At 43.2% G+C, this 23,306-nt stretch overlaps 1 protein-coding gene across 2 annotated transcripts; it reads left to right on the top strand.

Moving 5' to 3' along the window:
- Positions 1-493: 493 nt before the first annotated feature.
- Positions 494-23,084, top strand: LOC139577618 (uncharacterized). Of its 2 annotated transcripts, XM_071404753.1 has the most exons (8): positions 500-977; positions 14,310-14,440; positions 14,643-14,807; positions 16,714-16,878; positions 17,207-17,318; positions 17,544-17,671; positions 18,972-19,890; positions 22,948-23,084. In XM_071404753.1, the coding sequence occupies exons 1-8, from the start codon at positions 716-718 to the stop codon at positions 22,962-22,964; spliced, it is 1,899 nt and encodes a 632-aa protein (XP_071260854.1). In that variant the 5' UTR covers positions 500-715; the 3' UTR covers positions 22,965-23,084. The 2 variants fall into 2 exon arrangements, with proteins under 2 accessions (XP_071260855.1, XP_071260854.1); XM_071404754.1 differs by lacking the exon at positions 22,948-23,084 and having other exon boundaries at positions 494-977; positions 16,717-16,878; positions 18,972-20,290.
- The last annotated feature ends 222 nt before the right edge of the window (positions 23,085-23,306 follow it).

Raw genomic sequence — 23,306 nt, forward strand, 5'->3', positions numbered from 1 at the left:
TTTGCAATGGTGGCCTAACCCAGACGACGCTGTGCCAATTGTGCGCTGCCCTATGGGACTCCCAATCACGTCCGGTTGGGATACAGCCTGGAATCGAACCAGGGTCTGTAGTAACGTCTCTAGCACTGAGATGCAGTGCCGTAGACCGCTGTGCCACTCAGGAGCCCAAAAGTATTCTAGACCATTTCTCCCTCTTGCTGCACTTAACTTCAAACACAGATTCAACCACAAATACTTGGGAGGTTTTTCAATGCCTCGCAAAGAAGGGCATCTATAGGTATTTCAATATATATATATATTTAAAGCAGACATTTAATATCCCTTTGACCATGGTGAAGTTGTTCATTACACTTTCGTGTATCAGGAGCAGATAGCGTCAAAGTAGTGGAATGGGGTAGTGGGTTTTTAATGAGTGTAGGGTTAGTTGGGTCTTTTTTTCCAATTTATTTTATATAATGGATTTATATTATAGTCCAGTTGGGGGAGGTAATGCAACATACTGGATGCCAACCGCCGTTAAACTCCAAAGAAGAAGTAAACAGGAATCAAGAACACGTTAGCGTTTTTATTTATACAACAATGGAACTCGAAATATGACTCATTTAACTGTACAGCATTCACATACTTATCCCATGTAGTCTTTAATTCGATTTGGAGATAGGATTTGACTGATAGATGCCATCTAGGTAACGTTCATGTTAGCTAGCTGCTAACAATGGCTAACTCGAACTGTATGGTTTTTCACACTCAAATAGCCTCCATCATGGAGGTACTAGCGAATGCAGCCGTGGCAGAGATCTGTAAAGTCGTAGACGACGATTATGAAGTGTTTCGTTTGGAAATAACTCAAGGCCAGAAAGAAAACAGGGCATTGAGGAGGAAACTACAGCTACTGGAAATGAAGGTGTCGCGGGAACGCGTCCTCGCCAGCCCCAGAAGTGTCAAGATACTCGACCGATACAGAGTAACGGCAAGAGGTACATTTTTGCAGAATAGCCCTGGCAATATGTGGAAAATGTTACTTTTTTCATGAGAACATTACACTTTACCTATCTACTTTTGTCTGTGCCAGAGAGCGGAGAATACCGGTTTAATTTACGAACGCGCAACACCCGTTAAATATGACCGGTGTTAGTAAACGTCGGCAAAAAAACGTCATTAAATTGTTGCCAGCGCAGCTTGTCACCAACGCTATACATAACATGAAAACAGCCTAACCAGCTCTGATAGGGCGAGTAAAATGGTCAGAGTGAGTTGTTCTCTTGTGTCTGGAAGTAACTAGCCAACTTTAGCCAGTTAGATTAGGTGCTTGACTGCAGTTGTGAGGTCAGAACGCTCGGATGAACCCAGCTCCTCGGTCACACACCGTTGGTACACAAGTACAGTTTTGGGGCCCTGAACACATATGGAACCATCGTTAAAAAAAAACTCATCATGGAGGCTTTTTTCCCATTCCGCCATAACCAAATAATGTGTTTTGTGTCATATCTCCAAAATCAAACATGATACTACAGAAAAGTTGATGTATACCCACCCTTGTGTTTTGATGGTCAATGACTACAAGGATGTCATGCACAACCTCAAACCTCATTTTGCTATTCCACCATAACCAGACAATGTATTTTCTGTAATATCTGCTGAATCAAATATGATAACACAGAAAATTTGATTTTCACACCTACACTACATGGCCAAAAGTTATACACCCATTGCTGACAGGTGTATACAATCGAGCATGCAATCTCCATAGACAAACAGTGGCAGTAGAATGGCCCGTTTGTCCAATTTCTGCCCTTCTAGAGTGGCCCCGGTCAACTGTAAGTGCTGTTATTGTGAAGTGGAAACTTCAAGAAGCAGCAATGGCTCAGCCACGAAGTGGTAGGCCACACAAGTGTAACAGTATAGATTTTGTCCGTCCCCTCGCCCTGACCCGGGCTCGCACCAGGGACCCTCTGCACACATAGACAACTGACACCCACGAAGCATCGTTACCCATCGCGCCTCTGCAAGGGGAACAACTACTTCAGGTCTCAGAGCGAGTGACGTCACCCGATTGAAACGCTATTAGCGCGCACCACCGCTAACTAGCTAGCCATTTCACATCGGTTACACTCACCCCCCTTTTGACCACCTCCTTTTTCCGCAGCAACCAGTGATCCGGGTCACAGCACCAATGTAACAGTATAGCTTTCGTCCGTCCCCTCACCGGGCTCGAACCAGGAACCCTCTGCACACATAGACAACTGACACCCACGAAGCATCGTTACCCATCCCTGCCACAAAAGCCGCGGCCCTTGCAGAGCAAGGGGAACAACTGCTTCAGGTCTCAGAGCGAGTGATGTCCCTGATTGAAACGCTATTAGCGCGCACCACCGCTAACTAGCTAGCTATTTCACATCGGTTACACAAGCTCATAGAACGGGACCGACGATAGCTCGTAAAAATCGTCTGTCCTCGGTTGCAACACTCACTACCGAGTTCCAAACTTCCTCTGGAAGCAACGTCAGAACAAGAACTGTTTGTCGGTAGCTTCATGAAATGGCTTTCCATGTACGAGCAGCCGCACGCAAGCCCAAGATAACCATGGGCAATGCCAAGCGTCGGCTGGAGTGGTGTAAAGCTCGCTGCCATTGGACTCTGGAGCAGTGGAAACGTGGTCTCTGAAGTGATTAATCATTCTTCACCATCTGGCAGTCCAAAGGACAAGTTTGGCGGATGCCAGGAAAACGCTACCTCTCCCAAATGCATAGTGCCAACTGTAAAGTTTGGTGAAGGAAGAATAATGGTCTAGGGCTGTTTTTCATGGTTCGGGCTTGGTCCCTTAGTTCCAGTGAAGGGAAATCTTAACACTACAACATAGTGACATTCTAGATGATTCTGTGCTTCCAACTTTGTGACAACAGTTTGTGGAAGGCCCATTCCTGTTTCAGCATGACAATGCCCCGTGCACAAAGCGAGGTCCATACAGAAATGGTTTGTCAAGATCGGTGTGGAAGAACTTGACTGGCCTGCACAGAGCCCTGACCTCAACTCCATCGAAAACCTTTGGGATGAATTGGAACACCAACTGCGAGCCAGGCGGAAACGTGTTCTTATCAGTGCCCAACCTCACTAATGCTCTTGTGGCTGAATGGAAGCAAATCCCTGCAGCAATGTTCCAACATCTAGTGGAAAGCCTTCCCAGAAGAGTGGAGGCTGTTATAGCAGCAAAGGGGGCACCAACTCCATATTAATGCCCATGATTTTGCAATGAGATGTTCAACAAGTGGGTTTCCACAGACTTTTGGCCTTGTGTATGTTTTGATGTTCAAGTACAACATCATAAACAGTTCCGACAATTATATAATGGTGGCCTGCCATGGGAAGATATCCAATGAAATCGGCATTTCTCACAACATACACCATAGAATATTATTTATATTTATTTAAAAAAATAAAATAATTGAGAAACATGAAAGTGAATTGCAGTTTTAGGGGCAATACGGAATCAATTTTTTGGGGATTCTGCTTAACTGAAAATGTATGCATAGAGTTAGCCCAATATTGGACTAAAGTAGCCTAATGTTACTCATTATAGTCCAAGGACCTAATATGTTCTGTTTAAAGGTGAATTGGCTCTGGAAGCCAAAACAGCCAAATACTATTTCTAAACATGAATCGATTCTCAATTGCGGTACTGTTCTAGTAACATAAACCTTTTGCTTTCATATCATATTCAAATTATTTCACAAATGCAAAATACACACTTATTGTACACTGCATTAACTGGATTTAACACAGTTGCAACCGACCAATATTTTTCAGTGACGTGTTTGTGGAGTCCGTCTTCCGTTTACACAGGTGTTCGGAGACACATATAGCTAATTAGCACAGGTATTCCACTCGGTCTTCCTTCTGTTTTCCATAAACAAGCACTGTAATATGTCTGTGTGGGAACCCTAACCCTATAAAAGGTCTGTAGTAAATTGTTTCTTGCTGATATGAAAGATACGTTCCTTATGTTTCCAAAACCTTACCGCAAGCGATGAATGTTAATGTTGAAACAAAACTACCCTGCTCAGAAGATACTATCGTCAATAGGGAAATGAAAGGGGGATACCTAGTCAGTTGTTCAACTGAAATGTCTTCCGCATTTAACCCAACCCCTTTGAATCAGAGAGGTGCGGGGGGCTACCTTAATCGACATCCACGTCTTCAACCCACCGTTCCCCGGGCGCTAACTGCCTCGCTGAGGGGCAGAATGACAGATTTTTACCTTAAACTTTCGGTTACTGGCCCAACGCTCTAAGCGCAAAAGCAGTTTGCGTCTATGAATGGAGTCAGCCATTGACACCAAGCTAAGGCAATAGCATGCAGGATTCAGAATGGGACAGGGACGTATGTCTGGTCCCCCCACTTTAACTTTTAACTCCATAGACTTCAAGAAGGCTTTGGAAGTATGTATGGTGACACTGGAAGATTGAGGTTCTATGGTATACTTTGTTTTGTATAGATTGTTACAAACATGGACACTTTGACTACTTCAAGGGTCGTTAAACCAAATGAGTACCTTGTGCATCCCTTTGATATTTTAAGTAGAAATGGTGCACCAATATTACATTTAAAAGCCTTTTAACTTAATTTAATATTCCTTTTAATATAGACCACATGGAAAATTTCATAAATCTGATTTTTCTATATGAATAAAGACTGCCTAATGTGCCACAATTCAGCATTTTGACATGTCTTTCTGTGACTTTCTAGGAAGATTTGAACCCACTTAACCCCATCATTGTAAAGCCATAGTTATATTGTTGCTTTCACCAAGTCATTTCTGAACATTGTTATTTATTTAATGTGATTAGTGGATTCGTCTGCATCATACGAAATGTCTGGCCCGCATTGAAATGGATTGAATCCTGTTACATGTTCTGGTCATTGATCTACACAAAATACTCCATAATGTCAGTAAAAAAAAATATATACAGTGGGGAGAACAAGTATTTGATACACTGCTGATTTTGCAGGTTTTCCTACTTACAAAGCATGTAGAGGTCTGTAATTTTTATCATAGGTACACTTCAACTGTGAGAGACGGAATCTAAAACAAAATCCAGAAAATCACATTGTATGATTTTTAAGTAATTAATTTGCATTTTATTGCATGCACATAAGTATTTGATTCCACCTACCAACCAGTAAGAATTCCGGCTCTCACAGACCATGTTAGTTTTTCTTTAAGAAGCCCTCCTGTTCTCCACTCATTACCTGTATTAACTGCACCTGTTTGAACTCGTTACCTGTATAAAAGACACCTGTCCACACACTCAATCAAACAGACTCCAAACTCTCCACAATGGCCAAGACCAGAGAGCTGTGTAAGGACATCAGGGATAACATTGTAGACCTGCACAAGGCTGGGATGGGCTACAGGACAATAGGCAAGCAGCTTGGTGAGAAGGCAACAACTGTTGGCGCAATTATTAGAAAATGGAAGAAGTTCAAGATGACGGTCAATCACCCTCGGTCTGGGGCTCCATGCAAGATCTCACCTCGTGGGGCATCAATGATCATGAGGAAGGTGAGGGATCAGCCCAGAACTACACGGCAGGACCTGGTCAATGACCTGAAGAGAGCTGGGACCACAGTCTCAAAGAAAACCATTAGTAACACACTACGCCGTCATGGATTAAAATCCTGCAGCGCATACAAGGTCCCCCTGCTCAAGCCAGCGCATGTCCAGGCCCGTCTGAAGTTTGCCAATGACCATCTGGATGATCCAGAGGAGGAATGGAAGAAGGTCATGTGGTCTGATGAGACAAAAATAGAGCTTTTTGGTCTAAACTCCACTCGCCCTGTTTGGAGGAAGAAGAAGGATGAGTACAACCCCAAGAACACCATCCCAACCGTGAAGCGTGGAGGTAGAAACATCATTCTTTGGGGATGCTTTTCTGCAAAGGGGACAGGATGACTGCACCGTATTGAGGGGAGGATGGATGGGGCCATGTATCGCGAGATCTTGGCCAACAACCTCCTTCCCTCGGTAAGAGCATTGAAGATGGGTCGTGACTGGGTCTTCCAGCATGACAACGACCCGAAACATACAGCCAGGGCAACTAAGGAGTGGCTCCGTAAGAAGCATCTCAAGGTCCTGGAGTGGCCTAGCCAGTCTCCAGACCTGAACCCAATAGAAAATCTTCGGAGGGAGCTGAAAGTCCGTATTGCCCAGCGACAGCCCCGAAACCTAACGGATCTGGAGAAGGTCTGTATGGAGGAGTGGGCCAAAACCCCCTGCTGCAGTGTGTGCAAACCTGGTCAAGAACTACAGGAAACGTATGATCTCTGTAATTGCAAACAAAGGTTTCTGTACCAAATATGAAGTTCTGCTTTTCTGATGTATCAAATACTTATGTCATGCAATAAAATGCAAATTAATTACTTAAAAATCATACAATGTGATTTTCAGGATTTTTGTTTTAGATTCCGTCTCTCACAGTTGAAGTGTACCTATGATAAAAATTACAGACCTCTACATGCTTTGTAAGTAGGAAAACCTGCAAAATCGGCAGTGTATCAAATACTTGTTCTCCCCACTGTACATACATACATCACACACACTATGGTTCAAAAGTTTGGGGTCACTTAGAAATTCTTGTTTTTGAAAGAAAAGCAAATTTCTTTGTGCATTAAAATAACATCAAATTGATCAGAAATACAGTGTAGACATTGTTAATGTTGTAAATGACTATTGTAGCTGGAAACTGCTTTTTTTAAAATGGAATATCTACATAGGCGTACAGAGGCCCATTATCAGCAACCATCACTGCTGTGTTCCAATGGCACGCTGTGTTAGCTAATTCAAGTTTATAATTTGAAAATGAGACATGAGTTTCAGAAGAAAGTTCTTTGTTTCTGACTATTTTGAGCCTGTAATCGAACCCACCAATGCTGATGCTCCAGATACTCAACTAGTCTAAAGAAGGCCAGTTTTATTGCTTCTTTAATCTGAACAACAGTTTTTGGCTGTGCTAACATAATTGCAAAAGGGTTTTCTAATGATCAATTAGCCTTTTTAAAATGATAAACTTGGATTAGCTAACACAACGTGCCATTGGAACACAGGAGTAATGGTTGCTGATAATGGGCCTCTGTACTCCTATGTAGATATTCCATAAAAGATCTGCCGTTTCCAGCTACAATAGTCATTTACAACATTAACAATGTCTACACTGTATTTCTGATCAATTTGATACTTTAAATGGACAAAAAATGTGCTTTTCTTTCAAAAACAAGGACATTTATAAGTGACCCCAAACTTTTGAACGGTAGTGTATATATAAACTCAGCAAAAAAAAGAAACGTCCTCTCACTGTCAACTGCGTTTATCTTCAGCAAACTTAAGATGTGTAAATATTTGTACGAACATAACAAGATTCAATAACTGAGACATAAACTGAACAAGTTCCACAGACATGTGACTAACAGAAATGGAATAATGTGTCCCTGAACAAAGGAGGGGGTCAAAATCAAAAATAACAGTATCTGGTGTGGCCACCAGCTGCATTAAGTACTGCAGTGCATCTCCTCCTCATGGACTGCACCAGATTTACCAGTTCTTGCTGTGAGATGTTACCTCACTCTTCCACCAAGATACCTACAAGTTCCCGGACATTTTGGGGGGGAATGTCCCTAGCCCTCACCCTCCGATCCAACAGGTCCCAGACATGCTCAATGGGATTTAAATTCGGGCTCTTCGCTGGCCATGGCATAACACTGACATTCCTGTCTTCCAGGAAATCACGCACAGAACGAGCAGTATGGCTGGTGGCATTGTCATGCTGGAGGGTCATGTCAGGATGAGCCTGCAGGAAGGGTACCACATGAGGGAGGAGTATGTATTCCCTGTAACGAACAGCATTGAGATTGTCTGCAGTGACAACAAGCTCAGTCCGATAAGGCTGTGACACACCGCCCCAGACCATGACGGACCCTCCACCTCAATCGATCTGGCTCCAGAGTACAGGCCTCCGTGTAAAGCTCATTCTCATTCCTAAACGCGAATTCGACCATCACCCCTGGTGAGACGAAACCATGACTCGTCAGTGCAGAGCACTTTTTGCTCTGTCTGGTCCACCGACGGTGGGTTTGTGCCCATATGTAATGGATGTGAAGTGGCTAGCTAGTTAGCGGGTACGCGCTAATAGCGTTTCAATCAGTTACGTCACTTGCTCTGAAACCTAGAAGTAGTGTTTCCCCTTGCTCTGCAAGGGCCGCGGCTTTTGTGGAGCGATGGGTAACGACGCTTCGTGGGTGACTGTTGTTGATGTGTGCAGAGGGTCCCTGGTTCGCGCGAGGGGACGTACTAAAGTTATACTGTTACACATAGGCAACGTTGCCGGTGATGTCTGGTGAGGACCTGCCTTACAACAGGCCTACAAGCCCTCAGTCCAGCCTCTCTCAGCCTATTTCGGACAGTCTGAGCACTGATGGAGGGATTGTGCGTTCAGCTGTCCGTCTTGTCTCCCTGTAGATCTGTCTTAGGCGTCTCACAGTACGGACATTGCAATTTATTGCCCTGGCCACATCTGCAGTCCTCATGCCTCCTTGCAGCATGCCTAAGGCACGTTCACGCAGATGAGCGGGGACCCTGGGCATCTTTCTTTTGGTGTTTTTCAGAGTCAGTAGAAAGGCCTCTTTAGTGTCCTAAGTTTTCATAACTATGACCTTAATTGCTTACCATCTGTAAGCTGTTAGTGTCTTAACGACTGTTCCACAGGTGCATGTTCATGAATTGTTTATGGTTCATTGAACAAGCATGGGAAACGGTGTTTAAACCCTTTACAATGAAGATCTGTGAAGTTATTTGGATTTTTACAAATTATCTTTGAAAGACAGGGTCCTGAAAAAGGGACGTTTCTTTTTTTGCTGGGTTTATATTACACACACAGTACCAGTCAAAAGTTTGGACACCTGCTCATTCAAGGGTTTTTATTTTTTACTATTTTCGAGAATAATAGTGAAGACATCAAAACTATGAAATAACACATGGAATCATGTAGCAACCAAAAGTGTTAAACAAATCAAAATTATATTTTATATTCTTCAAAGTAGCCACCCTTTGCCTTGATGAGAACTTTGCACACTCTTGGCATTCTCTCAACCAGCTTCATGATGAATGCTTTTCCAACAGTCTTGAAGGAGTTCCCACATATGCTGAGCACTTGGCTGCTTTTCCTTCACTCAACTGTCCAACTCATCCCAAACCATCTCAATTGGGTTGAGGTCGGGTGATTGTGGAGGCCAGATCATCTGATGCATCACTCCATCACTCTCCTTCTTGGTCAAATAGCTCTCACAGCCTGGAGGTGTGTTTTGGGTCATTGTCCTGTTAAAAAACAAATGATAGTCCCACTAAGCGCAAACCAGATGGGATGGCGTATCGCTGCAGAATGCTGTGGTAGCCATGCTGGTGAAGTGTGCCTTGAATTCTAAATAAATCACAGACAGTGTCACCAGCAAAGCACCATCACACCTCCTTCTCCATGCTTCACGGTGGGAACCACACATGCAGAGATCATCCGTTCACCTACTTTGCGTCTCACAAAGACAGAACGGTTGGAACCAAAAATCTCATTTGTACTCATCAGACCAAAGGACAGATTTCCACCGGTCTAATGTCCATTGCTCGCTCGTGTTTCTTAGCCCAAGCAAGTCTCTTCTTATTGGTGTCCTTTTAGTAGTGGTTTCTTTGCAGCAATTTGACCATGAAGATCTGATTCACTCAGTCTCCTCTGAACAGTTGATGTTGAGATGTGTCTGTTAATTTAACTCTGAAGCGTTTATTTGGGCTGCAATTTCTGAAGCTGGTAACTTTAATGAACTTATCCTCTGCAGCAGAGGTAACTCTGGGTCTTCCTTTCCTGTGGCAGTCCTCATGAGAGCCAGTTTCATCATAGCGCTTGATGGTTTTTACAACTGCACTTGAAGAAACTTTCAAAGTCCTTCATATCTTAAAGTAATGATAGACTGTCCTTTCTCTTTGCTTATTTGAGCGGTTCTTGCCATAATATGGACTTGGTCTTTTACCAAAGAGGGCTATCTTCTGTATACCACCCCTACCTTGTCACAACATAACTGATTGGCTCAAATGCATTGAGGAAAGAAACTCCACACATTAACTTTACAAGGCACACCTGTTAATTGAAATGCATTCCAGGTGACTACCTCATGAAGCTGGGTTGAGAGAATGCCAAGAGTGTGCAAAGCTGTCAAAGGCAAAGGGTGGCTACTTAGAAGAATATAAAATATTTTGATTTGTTTAACACTTTTTTGGTTACTACATGATTCCATGTGTTATTTCATAGTTTTGATGTCTTCACTTATTCTACAAGGTACCTGGAATGAGTAGGTGTGTCCAAACTTTTGACTGGTACTATATATTTATTTTCTTCAAATTCATGAATTTTTAAACAACAATATAGTCGTTGCATAAGTATTTACCCCCTTTGGTTATGCAAGCCTAAATTAGTTCAGAAGTAACATTTGGAAATCACAAGTTTATATGGACTCACTTTTTATGATATAAGAGGTTGACATGATTTTTGAATGTTTACCCTTTCCTCTGTCCCACATACATACAACATCTGTAAGGTCCATCAGTCAAGCATTGACTTTCAAGCACATATTCAACTACAAAGACCAGGGAGCTTTTCGAAAGCCTCAAAGAAGGGCAGGGATTGGTAACAATAACAAATCAGACATTGAATATGTCCTCAAGCATGGTCAAGTTAATAATTTAGGCTGTGGATGATGTATTAAATCCTCCAGACACATCCTTCTGAACTGAGCTGCAGGACAGAAAGAAAACTGCTTAGAGATGTCACCATGAGGCCATTGGTGATTTTTAAAACAGCTACAGAGTTCAATGGCTATGATTGGAGAAAACTGAGAATGGATCAACATTGTAGTGACCACAATAATGAGTGAAAAGAATACAAATATACAGAATAAAATATTCATAAACCTGCAACAAGGCACTAAAGTAATACTGCAAAGGAATGCACTTTTAGGCCTAATTGCAAAGCCTTATGTTTGGGGGAAATCCAACAACACATCACTGAGTAATTGCCTCCTTATTTTAAAGCATGGTGGTGGCTGCATCGTGGTATGGGTATGCTTGACATCGGCAAAGACCAGACACTGGGAGAGGAATTCACCTTTCTGCAGGACAATTACCAAAAACAGAATGCCAAATCTACGCGGGAGTTGCTTACCGAGAATACAGTGAATGTTCCTGAGTGGCCAAGTTACAATTTTGACTTAAATCTGCTTGAAAATCTATGGCAAGACTGAGCTTGATTAAAAAAAAGAAAAAAAAAATATATATAAGTAAGAAGAATGGACAAATATTGTACAATACAGGTGTGCAAACCAAAGAAGACCCACAGCTGACTCGAGGTGAATAATTATCTATTCAATGAAGAATCCTCCTCACTACAGGAACAATCGGAGAGCGCCTCACTCTGGTCAAAAATATGATAAATGTAAACAGAAATTGTTTAACGTCATTGTCTGGCATGTCCTGATGGACTTCATATCGACAATACGAACAAGATCTTTAGTTTACTTGTCCAGATGCGATATCATGGACATAAATACGTTGTATGAGTTATAAAAAAACTAAATAAATGTGCCAGAAAACAATAGGCTAAGTGGATCTCGACTCATCGTTACCACATATGGGACGTGCAAATTCACTCACAGCGACGAGGAAGGAGCATCACGCTCTCTCCCTCGGTGTAAAGAAATTGGACTACGTCAAAGATGATCTATTATATTGTCAAGATATTTGAGTGGCCGCTCTAATAATGGAAATACATGTTCTCAATGATGGAAGGTAGGCGAGGTCAGGTGGGACCATTCTAGCCAATGAGAGGGCAGATACGTGTGACCAACAGGCTTAAGTTGTTTTTCCTCAAAGTTGCCGGAATGCCATGTGCATCCACTTATCAGTACATTTTGTAACAGCCTGAAACTTATATTCGATCAAATAAGCCTCATATAATTCGACACTCATCGATCTCCATACAAAAGAGGGCTCATCTCACGCGGACAGATTTTGGAAGGAGTAAATCCTCTCACTTCGGCTCTGACTGCAACAACAGCGCACGCAACCCACACACTCGGGAACCGGAAGGCGGGACAGACAGACTGTCAAACCAGCAGTGTTTCCCTGTCATTGCTTACTTTGACTGACAGGTGCCTGTCCTATCAATAGAAAACTAGAAGTTGCATATCGTTTATTTTAGCGGGAGAGGGCTCGGCAACTTTTTTCTGACTAGCAAAGTGAAAAGTAGTCTAGTTAATGTAAGTGAAACAAGGAGCCAGCTGAAAATTAGTACTATAATCCGCTGTATAGCCGAAAGCTGGTGCAAGTACACCTTTTAGTTGTAGTTGCCCTGGACAAACATCTCATTCAGCTCATTTTAGGGCTTGATGATTAGTTGACAAGTTGAATCAGGTGCGCTTGTCCAGGGTTACAATACATGTGTACTGTTGGGGTACTCAAGGACCAGGTTTGGGAAACACTGGTCTAGACAATAACCTCTCATTGTGCATTTGTTCAACTCATCCCATTTGGAGGTCTGAGTAGAACTGCCTCAAAACAAATGTCCACCTATAATACAACAGCAATGTCAAATCTGTTCTGTTGTATGGTTTGGAATGTCCCATGATGTCAAGAACCACTTGAAAACGGATGTAGTCTATCAGCAGTGGTTGTCTCGAGAATCTGCTGCATCTTCTGGCCCCGAATAAAATACACAACAGTACGTTATACAGGAAGTCCAGTTGCCAAAATTTCACACAACACTTCAAGAGACATTCTCAGAATGCCCAGTTTTGACTCATTCTGGGTTTATGTCCCAGTGAGGAGGAAGTGGATTGAGTAAGTGTGTCTATTAGAATGAGATCTTTGTCAGCCTATGTGGACAACTCTCTGGCTAGAGGATCTCGTACACTCTGATCTGCTATGACCCTGTTGGTCATCCATGCCATGAATCTTGCCTAAATGAACAACTGTATAAATGGACACATGCTGTATACTCTCGTCTAAATTGACAACTGGTCTGACCTAGATGGACACTTGCACTCCAACCTTCAATCCGGTACATCTAAAGGAAGTTCCTTCCATCTTAACTTTTTCCTCCCCTTGCCACATTGTGCCAGGCTGTTGTGAAGCACTCTGACAGTAGTTGTTGTGAAAAGGGCTATATGAGTGAGTCTGGGGCTGGACATCAATCAACAAATACAAAGCATAATTTGTTCGAGGATTTTCTCATTTTCTGTTTCGTTCTTCTTGAATGCCTGAAAATGAACTTGGTTGATATCTTTAATGTTAGTGCGATCTTTAAGGAGAATTGTGAAGTGCTCCTAAATGCAAATGTTCTTTTCTGAAATAATAATAATTTGAGTGGTGGGTGGCATTTGGAACCGCCAAGCAATTGAGATGCACACGTGCCCATGAAATCCCTGGGTCCAGACAAATCAAAGGACCTTCTTGTGTTCGGTGAATTCACAGGGGTCACACAGTATCCACATTCACAACAGGGGCAAGAAAACTGCAGCAGACAACTATGTAAGCCACAGAAATATTATATTGTGTATGTTGTCAGAATCTGCGATTTTCAGTGGATTTCTTCCCATGGCAGTCCTCCATTAGATAATAAACTGAACTATTTATGATGTTGTACTGGGCGTCATTGTAATCGTTGACCATCAAAACATAGGTGTAGACATCACCTTTTCTGTGTCTATCATGTTTGATTCAGAAGATATGACGCAAAATACATTTAGTTACGGCAGAATGAAAAACTGCAGTTTTTGCGATAGCTCCATATCTGAACATATTCAGGGCCCCAAATTGTACCAAGTTCCATGGTTTTATGAAAAAGTGAACATATCACCTAAAGTTTGGCACATATCGATTGGACTATATGACAGGCTGTGGGGCCTATAGCCCTGTTCTCCTCAGCATGTGTAACTTTAGATGTGTTAACCAGAATTGGGTCTTGGTCAGTTTCTGGATAGTATGCAATAATTCCCCTGATTATTTAGCTGTCAAAGACGCACTATCATATTCTAACCAGATTCTTGATTTACTCAAGGAAAACAATGTGATGCATGAAACATATCGATCTATAAATAGTATATCATGAAGTTATGAGAAGTGTTACCTTACATCCTTATCAATTTGTAGACAATGTCAAAAGTGTACAATATAGGGTTGACCGTACCTAACCAGTACCTCTTTCCCCCAATCACTCTCTCAGGTGAAGGACATCTCACTGGAGGCCACAGGAGCTTTGTGAAGCCAGCGGGACACAATACATGGAGCGATGACCAACCAATCACTGTTGATGAGGGGAGTGGAACCTCAACCCAGCACATTATTGTGATAGAGGTTAGTGTAATAATATTACATCAAAATTACAGTACATCAAATGTGGCCAGTTTATTTCAGAAAGGCTCCCCTCAGCTATTCACTTGCTTACATGTACATCCATATTTATCTGCCATAAGGGAGCGTGCGAGACTTCCCTACGACATTGTTATACAATTCAACTGGACACCGGTAATAATAACCTCCTCACTTCTTGTGTCAGGCTGCAGATATAGAGGCTGCAGGTCCTGGGGTCAAGCAGGAGAGGTCTGTAGGAGAGGAGGACCCACGTCACAGCAGAGACATCCAGACTGCAGCGCCCCCTGAAGCCACGGAGGACCTTGCCACCGCCGTGCCCCAGCCCAAGACCCGACGCAGCATCACGGAGGTCAGTGGAACGCCGAACGCCGTCCTCAAGTCCGAGACAGACACTGAGACTTTAACTGTAACACACAGCCTCTTACACACAGGATCTGATGACAGATCAGACCCAGAGAGACTTTGTCTGAGGAGACTGGGCTGTCCTCCTGCTCCTGGCTCAGAGTATTTACCGGTATTTCACCAGAGGACTGTTCATTCCCGTGGTGATTGTGACTCGTTAGACACTGGAGGCAATGATCCGTCTTGTTCTTACGCTACAGAGATGGACCCTGGCAACATGCCCTTGGGTTTAGAGACACAGACTGATCTGTCTACAGGGGACTGGAACCAGTACAGTAGTAGTGTATACTCTAAAGGGTGCCAAGATAAAAAAGGGGAGGGTCTGGTCGTAGATGAGGTGACTGTGAAAGTGGAGGGCGACGCTCCTCCCACATGGAATGCAGACGAAACTCACTTAGGAGGACACTCTCAGGGCAGCACTAGTAACTTCTTAGACTACAGGGAAAGCTTAGAGACAAATCTAAATGTCCCAACCCACTCCTCTTTACCCGCGTTCAGGGATCGTGACCCAGTGTCCACGTCAACGGGGCCTTCCGATTCACACGGCCGCATCCTTTTCGATCAGGTATTGAACTCAAACGACAGGTCTAGAGCCCAGGCTCAGGGAGGGGGAGCCACATCAGGCAATAGTAAAGAGAAACGGTTCCTCTGCATGTTTTGTAACAAAGGATTCAGCTGCTCCCAGAATGTGGAGATCCACCAGAGGGTCCACACAGGGGTGAAACCCTACAGCTGTACCCAGTGTCACATGTGCTTCACCCAGGCTGGCACCCTGAAGAGGCATCAGAGGGTCCACACAGGGGAGAAACCCTTCAGCTGTACCCAGTGTCACATGTGCTTCACCCAGGCTGGTCACCTGAAGAGGCACCAGAGGGTCCACACTGGAGAGAAGCCGTTCGCCTGTACGCATTGCAGGAAGAGGTTCTCAGAGAGGAGATGCCTCAGGATACACCAGCAGAAAAACCATTCCACTCTATAACAAAGTAACCATTCCACTCGATAGCTTCTCAGGCTTAGATGAAACACTGCATTAAAGATAGACTCAGCGAGATGACGTAGATGCAAAAAGTTAACATCGGATCAATTTCCATAACAACTGAGAGCGTTGAAGTGCAAGGTCCAGACATTGTAGGATATATAAGCCTAAAAAGTCAATTACATATAGTGTTTGTACTGTGTAGGCCAGTGTTTACCAACTCCAGTCCTCAAGTCTACCAAAAGTACACATTTTCGTTGTAGTCCTGGACCAACACACCTCATTGTCCAGTGCTACAATAAAAATGGGTTCTGTTGGGGGACTTGAGTTGGGAAACACCGTTGTAGGATATGATGTTCATAAATGCCCATTTTATTACTTCCATTCAACTACTATATTCTTTCCCCCAAGATACTTTTAATGAGAAAATGCAGTTTTTCAGTTGAGACCTGTGGTTTTCATATGGTGTGTTTAAAACTTGTTTATGTTCAATAAACACCTAAATGGGACTTTTCATTCTAAGACTTTCATTGAGACTCTCTTTAGTATACATCACATCTGATCTCACGCTATTCTGCATATTCTGATAGCGCTTTATAACCATTATACACTTACTAAATATACCTACACACAAACACATCAAAATAGTCAGGTTTGTCTGACTTATCATAGGGGACTTATTTTTACCCACAACATATTTATATGTATGTCCACCATGATGGGTTTAACAACAGTGAAATCATTCTGTAACTACAGTATAGGACTCAAACGCAGTGGGGATGGGTAAATACTCCATGTTGAAAGTGTGTTTATTATCTGTGTGTACGTACCTGAGTTTGTGTATGTCTGTGTAATCTGCATTACCTGTCTCTTCCAGGAGGAGGAGGGTCCAGAGGTGCTGCTGGTGAAGGAGGAGGGGTGTGAGGAGGGTCTGGGGAACCCTGAGGGGACCATGTTCATGGAGGACAACCAGACTACACCTCCTCCTGAAACCACAGAGGAGCCAGCTGAGCAGCACAGGACCACACCCAGTCTCACTGAGGTGAGCCCAATGTGAACTACTGTCTGAAGGGTATTAGGTCAGGGCCCGTATCCACAAAGCCTCTCAGAGTAGGAGTGCTGATCTAGGATCTTTTAGATCAATGACTCTTTGTGGCTACGGGCCCAGGTCTTGATTAAATTTGTCTTAAGTGTGGGAACATGCCTTTTGAATGATCAAACCATTAAAGAGTGTCAAGTAATCAAATCAACTATCATGTTTGCATAGTACTCATAGCAATCCCTCATTACCCAATCAGAAGATGCTCCATAGCAAGGTGCTCATATCAGATTTCTTGATCCAACATCCTCTCACTCTGTATCTCTTACAGTCAGTGGACATGGAGGATGGGAAGCCTGATCTGCTGCTGGTCAAAGAGGAGACGATAGAAGATGGACCAGAGAGCATTGATCTGCTGAGTGGACTAAAGATGGGGGAGCAAGGTAAGGGAGAAATACATATAGCCTTCATACAGTAATAGATCTTCAATGGGAATAGTGATGCACATGGCTATTATTTCTTAATTCATAAAATCAATACAACTTATGTTTACATACAAAAACACACATTATAATGTATGAACTTGACCAGGTAATTGACAATAAATACTCCGTATGTAGATTTTTCTCTGCCATGTTTATGAAGTATATTTTGTAACCTTTCTGCAGGTTGTTGGCTGGAGGCTAACAGAGGAGACTGGACGGCCATCTTGGATTCCCAGACCCAGACAGGTGCAGCCAAAGGCCCTGGGGACGACATCACTGAGCAAGCCAGGACCAGAGGTGACATAGTGGAGGTCAGTGGATGGGACAGCGTCCTCAATTCTGGGCTGGGGAACAACACTGTTAACCACAACCAGAAACAGACAGTCGAACACAAAACAACCAAACTTAGTCTCCATGACAACAGACTGGCTGAGACCAGGGTGAGGCGTAGATTTGGTATGCGGGGATAGGGAGGTGTCCGTATGAGAACAGGAGAGGACAGACACAGACTCTGCTAGAGATGCTCCATTCTGCTCCTATAGTTGTGATTCAGAGAGACTGATGGCACCTCAGGTTAACACACTAACAGGTGCTGCCTTCAGCCTGCCTTCTATAGGATCTATCGACTGGAACATGGACCCTGAACATGGACCCTGCAACAACACAGACACTCCCAACACAGACACTCCCAACACAGACTCATCCTCCTCACACTCTCCTTATGTTAAACCAGAACTCAGACAATGCTAGTGCCTCAACACTAAATGGCTACACAAGCCCATTGACAAATGACAGTAGTAGAAACGCTTTCAGGTGATCCGGTGGCGAAGAGAAGCGCTTCCAGTGTTCGTTCTGGGGGAAAGCCTGGAGATCCACCAGAGGATGCACACGGGAGAAATCATTTGGGTGCGACCTGTGTCAGGCCAGATTCTCCCACTCCTCCAACCTGAAGTGGCACCAGAGGGTCCACACAAGGGAGAAACCCTTCAGCTGCCCCCAGTGTGAGAAGAGGTTCTCCCATCAGGACCAGCTGAAGATGCACCTGAAGGTCCACACGAGAGAAATGCTGTTCACCTGTACTCACTGCGGGAAGAGGTTTTCAGAGAGGAGCTACCTCAGGATACACCAAAAGAAAATGCACACGGCCCATGTATAGTGACATGTAATGTAGTACTAGATAGTTTGCAGTTAATTCTGTTGGTTGTGAATGTATAGGGAACTGGATGAGGTGAATTGAGTTAAGAACAAGGATGATGAGACGTAGTAGATGGTTGGTGTCCTAAAGTGTCATGTTTACATGTTGAACCTTTTCCAGAGTATTCTAAAATACATTTTATCAAAGGGAGGGTACCAAATTTACAGAAAATGTAAAGTGTTACCATAGTGAGAAAAGTTATTCCACTTGTCACGTGTCCTTTTGTGCAATAGATGTGATTGTAATGCCATTTTGTTGAATTTGGTTATTTTTGTGTCATTCCAATGGCTCTATATTGTTAGGTACTTGAATCACAGTGTTAGAGATGGGCTTAACTGTGGTTAACATTTTATAATATTGTGTCAAGTTTCTTATATAAACCTTCATATGCTCTTCTGTACAATTTGTGTTTACAGTCTGCAGTCCATGAGGACCTGCTGATATCCAGTGTTACTGGCGGGAGAGACTGGACCTCTGAAGCAGCTGGTCACAAATCCTGGCCCCGGATCAGAACCATGGATCAGGAGCCGTCACTATTCCTTCCTGAATCGGAACCAGGACCCAACTGCAAGAGACGGAGACTCCACCACCACACAGAACACAACCAGTGGACAGGTGGACTGAACAACCTCAGTCCTGGTGGTCATCAGAGAGACAGAGGCTCCAGTCAGGGATCCAGTCCGCAGCCCAGACCCTTCTCTTCACAGTCTCAGTGCAGGGATGAAGCAGGGCCTGGGGCTGATAGAGATATACCCTCCTGTTCCTATGATACAAACACCACAGTATCCATGATGAACAGAGCAGGTCACCCTGAGCTTCAGCCTTCACAGAGAGTGGTGGGAGACCCCCCTGGTGGTAGTCTATCAGCAAATCTGTCTTCTCCTTCAGGATCTCATCTAATGTCTGGTGACTGGGTTCATAGAAAGCCTGGGCCTAGCTTTCCTCAGTTACCTCATGGTTACCCCACCAATACAGACAGATTCAGGATGGGCGTTTACCACAAGAAGCACCTAGCCTATAGCACAGCACACAATCCCAACAACACCCAAACAATGACTAGAGGTCAAGGAGGGAGCTCAAAGACTAACCACCTGAGGGCGGTGGCGCCTGCTTCTACCTCCTCTGTCATTGGGTCACAATGTGGAAGGTCGGGCATTAGGACGGATGCCGACAAGCCATACGCCTGCCCCACGTGTGGGAAGCGCTTTGCTAAGACTAAATATATGAAACAGCACCAGAACATTCACACCAAGGAGAGGCCTTTCAAGTGCAAACTATGTTACAAGAGCTTCTCCTTCCTGAGTTACCTCATCAGACATAGCTGTGCCCACAATGGTGAGAAATTGTAGCTATTCTTTAGCTGAAATATTTTATTTATCATGTGAAGTGTACTGGGGTAAGAATTTTGGGGGGGATTACTAGGTCCCTTAGTTGAGCATCTGGGTACGCTCACATGATACAGACTTGTTGTTTTGGTGTGCTAGCCAAAACACTGACATTGAAGTGTATCACTATTTCACCTCTGAACTTGGTTTTACCTATGTTCTATTCATAACAATAGTTTTTATAACCCCTTTAAACACATGATTTGGCATAGTCAGGTGGGATCTGATCATTTATGTACAAAAAAAATAATAGGTGATCAAATCTTTTAATAAATGAGATATCATGTTGTCCTTTCAATAAACAAGCAAATAAACAAGCAAATAAAATTAACTTATCATTAAGAATTAAACATGACCTTAGTTTCGTTGGCTTCCTACGAACATATAGGGCAAGGACCGAGCTTTAAAGGGTTTCCACTAGGTTCCACAGTTAGTTTAAAAAAATGTGCTGTATTGTAAAAATTCCTGAAAACAAATGTTATTTTCTAGTTTAAGTTTAGGGTTAGGCAGAAAGTTAGCATTGGGGTTAAGATAAATTGTAGAAATAGGGGTTTTGCCATAATTATGAATGTGGAAACTAGTGACGACCGCTTGAAAGATACTGATCATGAATAGGAGGTTTGATGTGTAGTGTTGGGGATTGTAGTGTTCTGGATTGGGAGGAAGAAGTGGGGCCTAAATGGGTAAATGTGTGTTCAGACTGCTACTAGCCTGGTCGTGCTGAGAGAAGGGAAGTCAAAGGCACACCCAGACCTGATAATAGAGCTGTTGCCACTTTATAGGGTGGGGCAGAAAGGGAGTAAGGTTGGTTTTCTGTGGGTCCCAGCTCATGTTGGAGTAGGGAGAAATGAGGCAGCGGATAAGGTAGCGAAAGCAGCTCTGAAGAGGGAGGAGGTAGATATGGTGGTACCATTCATCTAGAATTCTGTGAGGAAGGTCAGTAGGTATATGGGGAGTGAAATGAGGGATGGGGTGCTGTTGACAAGGCTGAGGTTGGGTCATTGTGGATTGGGAAATGGGTTATTGTTAGTGAGGAAACACCCAGATGGGAAGTGTGAGGTAGAGACTGAAGTACATTACCAGTCAAAAGTTTGGACACACCTACTCATTCATGGGTTTTTCTTAATAATAGTGAAGACATCAAAATAACACATATGGAATCATGTAGTAACCAAAAAAAGTTAAACAAATCAAAATATATTTTAGATTCTTCAAAGTAGCCACCCTTTGCCTTGACAGCTTTGCACACTCTTGGCATTCTCTCAACCAGCTTCATCTGGAATGCTTTTCCAACAGTCTGAAAGGAGTTCCCACATATCCCGAGCACTTGTTGGCTGCTTCTCCTTCACTCTGCGGTCCAACTCATCCCAAACCATCTCAATTGGGTTGAGGTCAGATGATTGTGGAGGCCAGGTCATCTGATGCGTTTTGGGTCATTGTCCTGTTGAAAAACAAATGACAGTCCCACTGCTGGTTAAGTGTGCCTTGAATTCTAAATAAATCACTGACAGTGTCACCAGCAAAGCACCCCCACGCCATTACACCTCCTCCTCCATGCTTTACGTTGGGAAATACACATGTGGAGATCATCCGTTCACCCACACCGCTTCTCACAAAGACACAGCGGTTGGGACCAAACATTTCAAATTTGGACTCCAGACCAAAAGACACATTTCCACTGGTCTAATGTCCATTGCTCGTGTTTCTTGGCCCAAGCAAGTCTCTTCTTCTTATTGGCGTCCTTTAGTAGTGGTTTCTTTGCAGCAATTTGACCATGAAGGACTGATTCACGCAGTCTCCTCTGAACAGTTGATGTTGAGATGTGTCTGTTACTTGAACTCTGAAGCATTTATTTGGGCTACAATTTCTGAGTCTGGTAACTAATGAACTTATCCTCTGCAGCAGAGGAAACTCTGGGTCTTCCATTCCTGTGGCGGTCCTCATGAGAGCCAGTTTCATCTTAGCGCTTGGTTTTTACGACTGCACTTGAAGAAACTTTCTAAGTTCTTACATTTTCTGTATTGACTGACCTTCGGGTCTTAGAGTAATGATGGACTGTTGTTTCTCTTTGCTTATTTGAGCTGTTCTTGACATAATATGGACTTGGTCTTTTACCAAATAGGGCTATCTTCTGTATACCACCCCTACCTTGTCACAAAACTGATTGGCTAAAAAGCATTGAGGAAAGAAACTCCACAAATTAATTTAACAAAGCACACCTGTTAATTGAAATGCATTCCAGGTGACTACCTCATGAAGCTAGTTGAGAGAATGCCAAGAGTGTGCAAAGCTGTCAAAGGCAAAAGGTGGCTAGTTGAAGAATCTCAAATATATTTTGATTTGTTTAACACTTTTGGTAACTATATGATTCCATATGTGTTGTTTCATAGTTTTAATGTCTTCACTATTATTCTACAATGTGGAAAATAGTACAAATAAATAAAAACCCTTAAAGGAGTAGGTGTTCTAAAACTTTTGACCGATAGTGTATGTAGACGGGTGAGTATCATATGAATAAAGGTTCCCAAAAGAATATATAGATGTTTTTTTAAATTTTTTATATGCCAGATGGTTAAATGCTGCAATAGTGGTGGCGAACATGCGCCCGAATTCCTGAATTGCCCCGTTGGGGTGAAGGCGACAAAGATAAGGTAGTAACGTTGAAGAAACAATGGTAGTTCGATTAGAGACACCAGTGAATGTTCCTCGCCAACAGAGAGATCCTTACATGATGCATGTTAAAAACGGTGACTTGAAATGGTTATAAACTGCACAGCGCAAACAAAGAAAATCTGAGAAAATAAGCATCATTGAGTGCGGTTTAAGGTTTTTTGGGACTCCGGTATTTTACAGCAGAGACATTACAAGTAATTCTGTCGATGAATGTTCCGCTCTCAAGCCCCGGAGCCTGTGTAGGGATGTGATTAGGATTCAAGGAGTGGGATGGTTTTTTAAATGTATCTTTTTGTATGATGTCGCCCCCCTCCTCCTATTTGGTGGATGCCAGATGCAGCGAGAGGCTAGAGAGGCTCAGAATCAGTCATGATGTTTCGTATGCAGAGGATGTAAAACAGATTGGTGGGACTTCAGTGCGGAATGATGGCGCTTCCAAGGCTGCTCCTGTACTACATACAGTAAGTGGACTTTATGTCAGGGCTGGTGTTTCTGCTGGTCCTGGCATGTTTGAGACCTGTTCAGAAATATTGTGCTCATGAATGTGCTCTGTCAACGGACATTTTGACAGTGAAAGCAGAAATGCCAGGTTGAATGTTATTGTGGATACGGCAAAATAGTTATTGTGGTTAACAGATGTTTCTGTTGAAATGGTTGTAGACATGCTGAATAATTCTACGGGTGGATTGTTTC

This window comes from Salvelinus alpinus, chromosome 6 (genome assembly GCF_045679555.1).
Source record: "Salvelinus alpinus chromosome 6, SLU_Salpinus.1, whole genome shotgun sequence".
Lineage (NCBI taxonomy): Eukaryota > Metazoa > Chordata > Actinopteri > Salmoniformes > Salmonidae > Salvelinus > Salvelinus alpinus.

Bases quoted from the DNA above. Each gene is read 5' to 3' on its own strand.
- LOC139577618 (XM_071404753.1), top strand. From the start codon at position 716: ATGGCTAACTCGAACTGTATGGTTTTTCACACTCAAATAGCCTCCATC. The intron at 14,441-14,642 runs GTTAGTGTAATA...TTCTTGTGTCAG, and splicing joins AGCACATTATTGTGATAGAG to GCTGCAGATATAGAGGCTGC. The intron at 16,879-17,206 runs GTGAGCCCAATG...TATCTCTTACAG, and splicing joins CCACACCCAGTCTCACTGAG to TCAGTGGACATGGAGGATGG.